Raw genomic sequence first — 12183 nt, 5'->3', positions numbered from 1 at the left:
CAATTTTGATGTTAAAGTGCCCGGTTTTTAAAAATTTGATTAAAAACAGGGGCACTTTAATTCATCAAAATTTACATTTCACTCCTGTTGAGAAAAAATACTTACCTTTTAATCTTCACAGCAGCTCCAGCTTCCTCCACCCGTTTCAAAGCCTCTTCCTGGGTCTAAAATGAGGAATCCGGCTTCCTCCAATCACGGCGTTGAATCAGACACTGATTCCCCCAGGGGGGAAGCCGTGATTGGAGGATGACCTATCCATCATTTCTGACATCAGAAATGGCTTGCAACGACCGGAGGAAGTTGGAGCTGCTGTGACGATTAAAAGGTAAGTTTTTTTTTCTCAACAGGAGTGAAATGTAAATTTTGATGAATTAAAGTGCCCCTGTTTTTAATCAAATTTTTTTTAAAACCGGGCACTTTAACATCAAAATTGACATTCACTTTAAATAACCATGTTGCCTGTGCAAAACTGGTGGAATGGTTAATTATTTACCTTTTTAAACAATAAAAAGTTTGGAGTAGACTGTCCCTTTAAGTATGATGAGCTTTTACAGATTACAGATGTGTCCCATTATTTTAGAACACGTGGTTTTATATTTTATTTAAATATTTTTCAAGACACATTGCTGTGTAGCCATGATAGTTTGTAAAAAATAATACACACATAATAGTGTCATTTTATGTATCTGCCATCTCTAAACGGAAAATCACTGCAAAGCAAAGAGAATGTGAAAATGTTGCTAAAAAGCAATACAGATCTATCACTTCGGAAAAAAAATAAATAGATAGTATTCTCAGAATGGAAGATGGGCAGGCATATGCTAATGTGTTTAGGACTATGAAATGGCCTCCATCAACTGTGACTAACATAATGAAAAATGCAGATAAATAAGAGTCCCTACAACATTCTACAACAGTAAGTGCAGCAAAAAGCCAATTACAGCTGAAGTAAATTTTTAAAACAAAAATGAGAAATCTCCATAGACAAACAAAGACAGTTAGATGAGTCATAGTGAATAGCTGAGTGACTTTAAACATACCACAGTCATTGGGTCCCAACTTTGTCACAAGTCAGTTTTTTTAGAATTTTGTCTGACTAGATTTGGCCTAGTTAACTGTAAGTGCTGATATTGTGAAGTGTCTAGGAGCCACAACAACCCAGCCATGAAGTGGTAGACCACACAAACTCACAGGATGGGGTCACCATGTGCTGAAGCGCGTAGCTCATAAAAATAATCAGTTGTTCCATCAACCGCTACAGAGATCTAAACTGTCTCTGGAAGCAACATCAGCATAAGAACTGTGCATTGGGAGCTTCATGAAATAGGTTTCCCTGGCCAAGCAGCTGTACACAAGCCTCACACCAACATGCACACTGAAGCTGGACTCTGGAGCAGTGGAAACTGTCATATCTGTGGTTTTCGTAGTAATAGTGTATACTGTGCTTGTTGTATTAAGTTAAGTTGCATGGATCTGCAGTATGTCTGGAGGAAGCAGAATGAAGCATACGCTGAAAAGAACACTCTGCCTACAGTTAAACATGGTGGTGGCTCTGTGATGCTCTGGGGCTGCTTTTCATCCTCTGGCACTGGAAACCTGCAGCTTGTGGAAGGCAAGATGGATTCATTGAAGTATCAGGAAATCTTAGGAGAAAATGTCATGCTGTCTGTGAGGAAGCTGAAGCTTGGGCGTCATTGGACCTTCCAACAGGACAATGATCCCAATCATACCTCAAAATCCACCAAGGCTTGGTTGCAGAAGAAGTCCTGGAAGATTCTACAGTGGCCATCACAGTCACCTGGTTGCAGCATGCAAACCCAAGAATGTTACTGAACTGGAGGCCATTGCTCATGAAGAATGGGTAAGATTCCTCAGGAACACTACTAGAAGCTGGTGTCTTGCTATGCATCTCTTTTGCAGCCGGGCATAACAACAAAAGGATGCTCTACTTAAGTAATACTTAAGTACTAAAGATGCTTGCATGAAAGGGTTGAATTATTTTGAGACTGCAGAATTCATTAAAAGTTGCATTTTCAGTTGAATTTGGGGAAACCACTTGAAGCATTTGTTGTGTTGAGCTATTTCAATTGCTTTTGTTTTATTTGTTCATTGCAAACAGCTAAAAGTCTGTAAATTTTGACAATAAACCTGATTTGCAAAGGGGGTTGAATAATTTTGATTATAATTGTATATGTCCTCTATATTCGGTATGTGGCTGCTTGTGTATTCTACTTGTTTTCTGTTTGTATACTGAGTTTGTGTTCTATTCTCTGAGTCTTTGTTCTGTGATGTGTTTAGGGGCATTTTGGAACTTTATACTTTTGTATTTTAGTTACCCAAAACATTTCCTATTTTGTAATTTGGATTTGTTTGTCTCTAGGTTTGATATTTTTTTCCTACCCTGATAATTTAATTTTATATTTGACTCTTGATTTGACTGGGTTTTCTTTGAGACATTACTCTGACAATTTTAATTAATATTATATTTGTCTGAGATTTTTTTTACCTTGATTTCTTGACAATGTACTCTTTACTTACCTTTTTGTTATTTGTTTCCCTGCCAATTTGGTCCTTATTTTGTTGCATTGTATTGTTGTATTTTAGGTGTGTGCATTCATTTTGTTACTTTTACTAAAATACTTACCTTTAGCGCTAATCCCGACCCTTCTTCACAGAGTCCAAGGCCGTACTAATAACAGGTCTAGCATGTGTTAATCTTCCTATTAAAGGGCTAGTCAACCCAAAAAATGTTTTTACTCAGACAGATAAAGTTTACTAGTATAAATATTTCAAACTGTAGTCCAATTTTGTTAAATATCTCACATAAGTGAGTACACCCCTCACATTTTTGTAAATATTTTATTATATCTTTTCATGTGACAACACTGAAGAAATGACACTTTGCTACAATGTAAAGTAGTGAGCGTACAGTCTGTATAACAGTGTAAATTTGCTTTCCCTTCAAAATAACTCAACACACAGCCATTAATGTCTAAACCGTTGGCAACAAAAGTGAGTACACCCCTAAGTGGAAATGTCCAAATTGGCCCAAAGTGTCAATATTTTGTGTGGCCATCATTATTTTCCAGCACTGCCTTAACCCTCTTGGGCATGGAGTTTGCCAGAGGTTCACAGGTTGCCACTGGAATCCACTTCCACTCCTCCATGAGGACATCACAGAGCTGGTGGATGTTAGAGACCTTGCGCTCCCCCACCTTCCATTTGAGAATGCCCCACAGATGCTCAATAGGGTTAAGGTCTGGAGACATGCTTGGCCAGTCCATCACCTTTACCCTCAGCTTCTTTAGCAAGGCAGTGGTCATCTTGCCCACCGTGCTGCAGCTCAGTTTATAGCCTAGGCCATCTTTATGTAGAGCAACAATTCTTTTTTTTTAGATTCTCAGAGTTTTTTGTCATGAGGTGCCATGTTGAACTTCCAGTGACCAGTATGAGAGAGTGTGAGAGAGATAACACCAAATTTAACACACCTGGTCCCCATTCACACCTGAGACCCTGTAACACTAACAAGTCACATGACACCAGGGAGAGAAAATGGCTAATTGGGCCCAATATGGACATTTCCACTTAGGGGTGTACTCACTTTTGTTGCCAACAGTTTAGACATTAATGGCTGTGTGTTGAGTTATTTTGAGGGGACAGCAAATTTACACTGCTATACAGGATATACACTCACTACTTTACATTATAGCAAAGTGTAATTTCTACAGTGTTGTCACATGAAAAGTTATAATAAAATATTTACAAAAATGTGAGGGGTGTACTCACTTTTTTGAGATACAGTATATAGTTTTCATGGAAAATTACTTACTATATGAGGAGAATGAGGACAATCAGCACAGATCCATAGTAAACCACAGACAGGAAAGGACTGACAGCTAAAGGCTACTCTCACATTGCTCACTGCTGTCTGTGTGTGTAACTCGTGTTCCCATGCAGGGCTAAAGTAGGGTGTTACTGACTGTCTCTGTCAGCCAACCAGCACAAACCATCAGGCTGAGTGACAGGAGTGTGAGCCGCCCTGCAACTTCTGGGCTGTCAGACTGACAAAGTGTTTGTGCCAGAAAACATTCTGCTCTGCCGCTTCTGCTCTAATGACTCCTGGGATTTATGCTTGTAATGCATGAGGATGTTTTATATGTACTTTATGTGAGTGTGTCCATTCTATCTAGCTAATCTATCTATAAACTTACGTGTAAACATCCCAGGGAGATCTCATACTTCCAGGTGCTGCTTGGAATCTGGGAAACACTTGGTGCAAAAGGGGAAGCAATAACTCAAAGTTGTTTTTTTTATGAGGATACAAGTTCATGTAAATTACATAGCTAAGGCAGAATGGTGCAGGGGAATTTTCAGCTAGATATGTAATGTTTTTCAGCATGACTACAAAATAAGGTATGGGTGTTACAATTTCTTCTACTGGCGTCCTGCTGGTTTGGGATCATTGCTATTCAATACCTTTTCGGGGACATCTGGTAATAGGAAACAGATAAAACAGTGGCCATGTTTTTGCCCAACACCGGTCACAGAGCAGTTCCTACTTCTGCATAGGATTGTAATAGGTATGTATCTACTATCTTGATATGATAATAAGCTTATACTTCATATAACTATTAGAATCCTATGCAGAAGTAGGAACTGCTCTGTGACCGGTAGATGGAGAGAAGCCCACTGGTCCAGTGCATATAGGAACCGCTAGGATACTGAGCGGTTATTTTTTGTTCCTGCTTCAAAAGACCTCCTGCACTAAAATTGGCGCATTGTGCATGCCCCAAAAACAGGAAACCGGAGGATCGCAAATTTACTGCAATCACTGGCAGAAGAGGAAGGGAGGAAGATGGGGAGAGGAGGGGGCTGGCGGCAATTTCAAAAAGGCAGAGGGACATGTAGTAAGTAATTTTACTTGAAAACTATATATTTAGAGAAATTGGGGTACAGTTTGAACTATTCATCCTAGTAAACTTTATCTGTCTGAGTAAAAACATTTTTTGGGTTGGCTTGCCCTATAACATGGCACGGGGCTGTATGAAGAATTGCCGGGATTAGCACTGTTCTCCAGTGCACTATAGGTAAGTATAAGGCTACAGATAAACTTTATCACCTGTAGCAAAAGAACATTTACATTCATTTTAATGAAAACAAATGTTCCCCCAATATTCAGTATTCGTATCTTTTTTAAACTTAAAGAATATTGAATAGTTCAGCAAATTAATATTCTGAAAACTAATTTTTCAGAATATTAATTTTGAGTGCTGCACAAGTCTAATCTATTTAAGTTCCAGTGTTCCTGTTGTGTTATATGTATGGCATTTATCTGTATTATAGGACCAACATTACGTAAAGGTAATTTGTTATGCACTGAGACTGTTCAGTACCTCGTGGTTTGTCTTTCAATGTTAATTTGTTTCTTTTGTATTGTATGCTACTGATTTAAGCAATTTTGAGAGAGAGAGAGTTCAGTTTCCAGGTCTCTCTTGTCTCCTACTTTGCTACTGTGTGTTAAAACTTGCAGTATTTTAGTAAGAGTGTTTTGGTAATTGGGGCCTCTCAGCCCTTGATTTTAGCTCCTTGACATTTGAGAAAAAGCATTTCCACCTGATGTTGGTGAAGAGCATGCCTGGCCATGAAAATGTTTTGCTGTTTGTTACATAAACATATTATCTTGTGAGGAGAATAATGCTATACTGTCTGTCAATTTGATGGAAAAATCTGGGTGTGGCTTTTGCCAGGAGAATGCTACCAGACGCCTAGATTACGAGTTTTGTGCTATAGAGGGTGTGCGAAACAAACGCAACAAAAGTTGCGTTATTTCACCCTCCATAGCGCTGCCATTACAAGTTTCTTGAAAGCCTACTTGTGCGTGTGATATGGTGGCGATAAGCTCCATACCGCACAAAATCAAAAAGCTTAGAATATGTGCTCGTGCACGCTTTCCCCATAGCCATCAATGGGGAGAAGGTGTTAGAAAATAAACTAACACCTGAAGTGCGGAATAGCGAACACCCTAAAATAAACCCCAAGCCTAAACACCCCTAATCTGCTGCCCCCGACAGCGAAATAAAGTTATTAACCCCTGATCTGCCGCTCCCGACATTGCCTCCACTAATAAAAGCTATTAACCCCTAAACCGCCAGCCCCCACATCGCAAAAAACTAAATTAAACGATTAACCCCTAAACCTATCACCCCCTAACGTTATATTAAAATTCTAACTTTATATTGAAATTCTTTTGGCTATTAAAATCAGCCAATAGAATTTCAGTAACTCTCATTCTATTGGCTGATTTGAACAGCCAATAGGATTTCACTAGCTCTCATATTCTTGGCTGATTTGAATTTCAATAATCAAATCAGCCAATAGAAATGCAAGGGACGCCATTTTGAAAAGGCTCCCTTGTATTGAAGATCCAGTTTACGGCGGTGATCGTATGATGAGGACGCTCCACGCTGGATGTCTTCAAGGATGGATCCGCACCGCGCTGCCGGGATGAAGATAGAAGATGCCGCCGGGTTTGAAGATAGAAGATGCCGCCTGGATGAAGATAGAAGATGCCGCCTGGATGAAGATTTCTCATTGCCTGGATGAGGATGGATGTCCGGACTTCAGAAACTGTGAGTGGATCTTCGGGGGTTAGTGTTAGGTTTTTTTTTTAACTTTTTTTTGGTGTTTTTTTTTAGATTAGCGTTTGAACTTTTTTAAAAGAGCTGAATGCCCTTTTCAGGGCAATGTAAAAGAGCTGAATGCCCTTCTAAGGGCAATGCCCATACAAATGCCCTTTTCAGGGCAATGGGTAGCTTAGGTTTTTGTTAGAGTTAGGTTTTTATTTTGGGGGGTTGTTGGGTGATGGGTTTTGCTGTTGGGGCATCTTTGTATTTTTTTCAAGGTAAAAGAGCTGATTTCTTTAGGGCAATGCCCTACTAAAGCCCCTTTTAAGGGCTATTGGTAGTTTATTGTAGGCTAGGGGGTGTTTTTATTTTGGGGGGCTTTTTATTTTTATAGGGCTATTAGATTAGGTGTAATTGTTTTTATTTTTGAAATTTCGTTTGTTATTTTTCGTAATTTAGTGTTTGTTATTTTTCGTAATTTAGTATTTTTTATTTTTTGTAATTTTAGACTTAAATTGGTTTAGTAGTGTTAGTTTTTTTAATGTGCAATTTAGTTTTTTTTAATTGGTATTATTTTAATTTTAGTATAATAGTTTAGTTTAATAGTTATTTTAGGTTAATTGTTAGTTTAAACTTAGGTTTTTTTATTTTCATAGGTAAGTTTTTATTTATTTTAAGATATGGATACTGTAATTTTAATTTAAAGTTAGAGGGTGATAGGTTTAGGGGTTAATACTTAAATTTATTAGGGGCGATGTGGGGGGGGTGGCGATTTAGGGGTTAATAGGTTTATTTGGTAGTGGTGATGTGGGGGGCTGGTGGGTTAGGGGTTTAAAGGTTTAGTTAGTGGCAGCGGTGTCGGGGAGCGGCAGAATAGGGGTTAATAACTTTATTATAGTGGCGGGATTAGGGGTTAATAAGTTTTAAATAGTGTTTGTGATGCCGGAGGCAAATTGTGTGGAGGCTCAATGGAGGCCAGAAGCATTGAAATCAGTGTGCTCCCAATCACCTGGGTGAGTGCAGCTGCAGGCTGTCACTCAGTCAACCCACCTTCTGCTGGCTGAAATTTTTGAAACATTAATTGTCTATTACACAATATACTCAGGTAGGACACCCTCCCACACCCAATGTGGCAAACAGCAAGCCACCCACCGTGTGGCACTTATAATTTGATTTCTGCCATTTATTTTTAATTTTTACTTGGCTCTTTCAAAAAAGCATCCAAACATAGCTAAAAAAAGTATTATAAATTATTATGCAGATTTCTACTATATACAATTGTGAAGTATCCTTTTCAACGATGACAAACTTAAAGACACTGAAACGCGGAAGCTTAAAAATGCTTGATGACAAAATGAGATTGTCTTTATCTAATATTCCACCAAATATTCAGAAACTGTGTTCATACCATCAACCTCATACATTCCATTAAAATGGTAAGTAGTTATTGGTGTTATAAAACTTTTTTTAATTCTTGCACATACTTACATACTATTACTCGTAAATACATTTTATTATTAAAAAATGTATTTATGTGTCCGTATCTCTTATAACAAATTAGTTTAACCTCTGGTTTGCTTGTACAATGAAATTACTGTGTCACAAAATGATGCATGTCTAAAAAGTGTGTCACCGACAAGAAAGTTTGGAAAGATCTAGCCTACTGTAATGTTTGGTGGAGGAGGGATAATGGTATTGGGTTGTTTTTTAGGGTTTGGGTTAGGCCCCTTAGTTCCAGTGAAGGGTCATCTTAATGCTAACAGATACAAAGATATTTAGGTAACTGGGTTCCAGCTTTGTGGCAACAGTTTGGAAAAGACACTTTCTTGTTGCAGTATGATTGTGCCCCTGTGCACAAACCAAGGTCCATGAAGACATGGTTTGACAAGTTTTGTATGTAGGTACTCATGTGGCCTGCACAGTGCCTGGCTTCAACCCCACAGAACACCTTCAGGATGAATTTGAATGCAAATTTCGAGCCAAACCTTCTCGTTCAACATCAGTGCCTGATCTCACAAATTCTATTTTGGTTGAATGGGCACAGATTGCAACACACTTCTTGTGGAAATCCCTTCCAGAGGAGTAGTGGCTGTTACAGCTGCAAAGGGGTGGGGGCATCTCCTTATTAATGTCCATGATTTTGGAATGGAATGTCCAATGAGGTCATATAGGTGTGGTGGTTAGGTGTCCACATACTTTTGGTCATATAGTGTATCAAGGATTTATGATTTTTTTTCATTGCTATACTGCAGTAAATAATGAAATAAAGTTCAGTCTTTGAGGGTGTTTCCTCTGTCACATTTCTGCATCATAATAATCCTTCACCTGTTGTCTTAAACAGTGGTCAGAGTTACATGTTCTTTTCACATTAGCTATTCCTTTCCTATAGTAACATCCTCCCATGCCTATACAACATGACATTACCCATGTTCTATGAAACCCTTTTATTGGACTCTAAAACAAAATAAAACAATATAAATACTCACTGAAAGCTCACTTATTCAAATAAGCTTGTAAATCAGTTAGATACTCTGCTTATGATACAAACTCTAGCTGTTTATTTCTTTCCTAATAATATTTATCTTATAATGTCTTCAACCAAGCAATCCTTTAACCGTTTTGACTATGACAGATAAATAGATACATAGAAGATAAACTATAGCTAGATAGATAGATAGATAGATAGATAGATAGATAGATAGATAGATAGATAGATACATAGATAGATTGTTAGAAGGTAGATAGATATATAGATTAATTGATTGATTGACTGATTGATCGATAGTCTAATTTCTTCAACCAAGCAATTCTTTCACCGTTTTGTCTATGATAGATAGATGATAGATAGATAGATAGATAGATAGATAGATAGATAGATAGATAGATAGATAGATAGATAGATAGAAGAAAGCTAGATTGTTAGATATATTGATGGATTGACAGAAGATAGATAGATAGATAGATAGATAGATAGATAGATAGATAGATAGATAGATAGATAGATTGATAAATTGATTGATTGATTGATTGATAGATAGTCTAATGAAGTCAGAGTGAAGAATATAAAATCCTATACTACACAGAGAAATAACTATTATGAGAAATCAATAAGTTATAATGCCAGATTTACAGATAAAGCTTTACTATGGATTACCCATATTACATCTCCAGAATAATTTTTCTACAGTTGAGTTCCAAAAATGATGTATGGTTCATTTGAAAAACCCTTGAACTACATTATTATGTCAAGGTGTAAACACTGAGGGCTAAAATATGTGGTGAGCCAAACACCTTAAATACATCAACTGTCTGAACAAAGTTCCATTTAAAGCATATTTCAAATAAATAGAAATGCTAGCACAAGAGGTTATATTTTATAATTTGAAGAATAATGTTTGGAAGTAAAAATGCACAGAATCTGTTGCTAAAATGTAATAAAAGATGTGGGTAAAAGGATTGTAAACTGTTGATTTTAGAGGCCGAGACACATTGAGATATTTTCCATTGTAAATAATAAATATAACTTTAAATAAAAAGCTGTATGAGAAAGTTAGAACTTGCAGTGCCCTTCTTAACGGCCTTTATTTGATATTTTTATAGAGACTATGAGATAAACCCAAGAGGGTTTCCATGGAAACATTTATTATTATTTGTTTGCCAGTAGCTGATAAATGTGTAAGGAAAAAGTAAAATGCTAAAAATGGACCCTCATAACGCAGGTAGTTGGTGTTTTGCTGTGACTTACTTATTAATGAATGTGAAAGATAATTAATAGATAACATGGTTTTGTAAATATTATAATAATAATCATTTCAACTTTATAGGAATAAAACTAAATTTTATCACTACTTTTTATTATTTTAAAATGTAAACAGTAGTTACCTTTTGAATCAGAAGGTCTGCATCGTCCTATAGAATAAAAAAAGAGATGTATTATTATTATTATTTGATCTGTAGAGCTGAACACAGACACACAAACACATTCACAAACAGATGCAAACTGGTTTGTAAAGCAGCAATGTTTTACTGTTATAGCCATTGTTACAAGCACTGCAAAAGACACGTGTACGCTACTGAGCTCCTATAATCCTACTCATAAAGCAAATCTGATAAAAGGAGTACTTTGAAAACTTTTTTCTCGATGTAAAACAAAAGGATATGAAACCCATTATTCAGATACAGCATAAGATTTGAAACAACTTTCTAATTTACCATTTAATATCAAATTTTCTTTGTTTTCTTGGTATCTTTTTTTTTTTAAAGCAGTGACTTAGGAGTCTGCCCATTTCTAGAGCACAATATGGCAGCGGTTTTGCAAGAATGTTATCCATTTAAATTTAAAAGAGCACTATTATAGATAAGGGATTTTTATTTCGGGGTGGGTTTTTTTAACGGGGTAATAGAATAGGAATAATTTGTATTATTTTGGATAATTTCGTTTGTTATTTTTTGTAAAGTTTTTATTTTTATTTTTGGGGTGTTTTTTGTTTTTTAGATTAGGCATTTTTTATTTTTATTGGGCCGAAAAAGAGCAGAATACCCTTTTAAGGGCCCTTGGTAGTTTATTATAGATTATGTTTTTTTTACTTCGGGGTGTTTTTTTTTTTTAAAAGGGGTATTAGAATAGAAATAATATTTATTGTTTTGGATAATTTCGTTTGTTATTTTTTGTAATGTTTTTTTTTTTTTTTTTTATTGAAGTTGTTAGATGAACAAACAAGAGAGAAACAAACATAATTCGTCCAGAGGCAGGTAATTACATCCAAGTTAAGTACAGGTTACTATATCATATCTTATTCCAATAGAGCATAAGAGAAGGCATGGATGGATCAGAATTGAACTTCACTTTTATAATTTAATATGTAGTATATGTACCCCAAAGCGACAGAAGAAAACCTCTGTACAATCTAAGTTAATCATAGCGTAACAAGGGGGTATGGCTTATGTTTCGGTCACTCTTGGACCATAGCATGTGGGGATGGAATGCAGCGGGTGAGAGCCACTCGTATTAGAGAGGGGTGAAGGGGAAGGGAGGGAGGGAGGGGCGGAGCCAACTAAGGTATGTCAGTAAATTAATAGGAAACTAAGTAGGAGCAATATGAGGGCAAATAATATGAGTGGCATGGGTGACTAAGGTACAACAGACTATCCAGGGTCATTGACAAATAAATACTGGGAGACCACAGTTAAGTCTAGCATATTAGTAGACACAACTATTAAACCAAGGGCATCAGTACACAACAAGTGATATATAGTCAAGGGGGGTAGCCTAACGATCAGTCACTGCGTATAATTGAATGTAGTAACCATAGGAATCCTATCTACAGAGGGGCACGTACTCATAAAGATTGTTACAAAGTAGTAGGGAGCTATGGCATACACATTGTTATCAATGGGCTAATATGATAGGAGCTTATCATGGCTAAGTGGGGAGAAAGCTTAGTATATCACCAGAGATAAGTATGTACTGCTAATAAAACTACCCAATGTAACTGCTTAAATAAAATATAAGATCTTGAAAAATGGGTACAGTTAGCTCCATATAACGGATATAAAACAA

General features: G+C 36.7%; 1 protein-coding gene across 2 annotated transcripts in view; it reads right to left on the bottom strand.

Moving 5' to 3' along the window:
* Window positions 1-12183, bottom strand: part of CPZ (carboxypeptidase Z) — a 283985-nt gene that overhangs the window by 258178 nt on the left and 13624 nt on the right. For both annotated transcript variants that reach the window (XM_053704179.1, XM_053704180.1), the window contains exon 2: window positions 10506-10532. In XM_053704179.1, the coding sequence (XP_053560154.1) occupies window positions 10506-10532 (27 nt within the window). The remainder of the gene's footprint in view (window positions 1-10505; window positions 10533-12183) is intronic.

The sequence above is a fragment of the Bombina bombina genome, chromosome 2, assembly GCF_027579735.1.
Source record: "Bombina bombina isolate aBomBom1 chromosome 2, aBomBom1.pri, whole genome shotgun sequence".
Lineage (NCBI taxonomy): Eukaryota > Metazoa > Chordata > Amphibia > Anura > Bombinatoridae > Bombina > Bombina bombina.
Note: the sequence above shows the minus strand (reverse complement) of the source record. Positions and strands in the feature narration are given on the sequence as shown.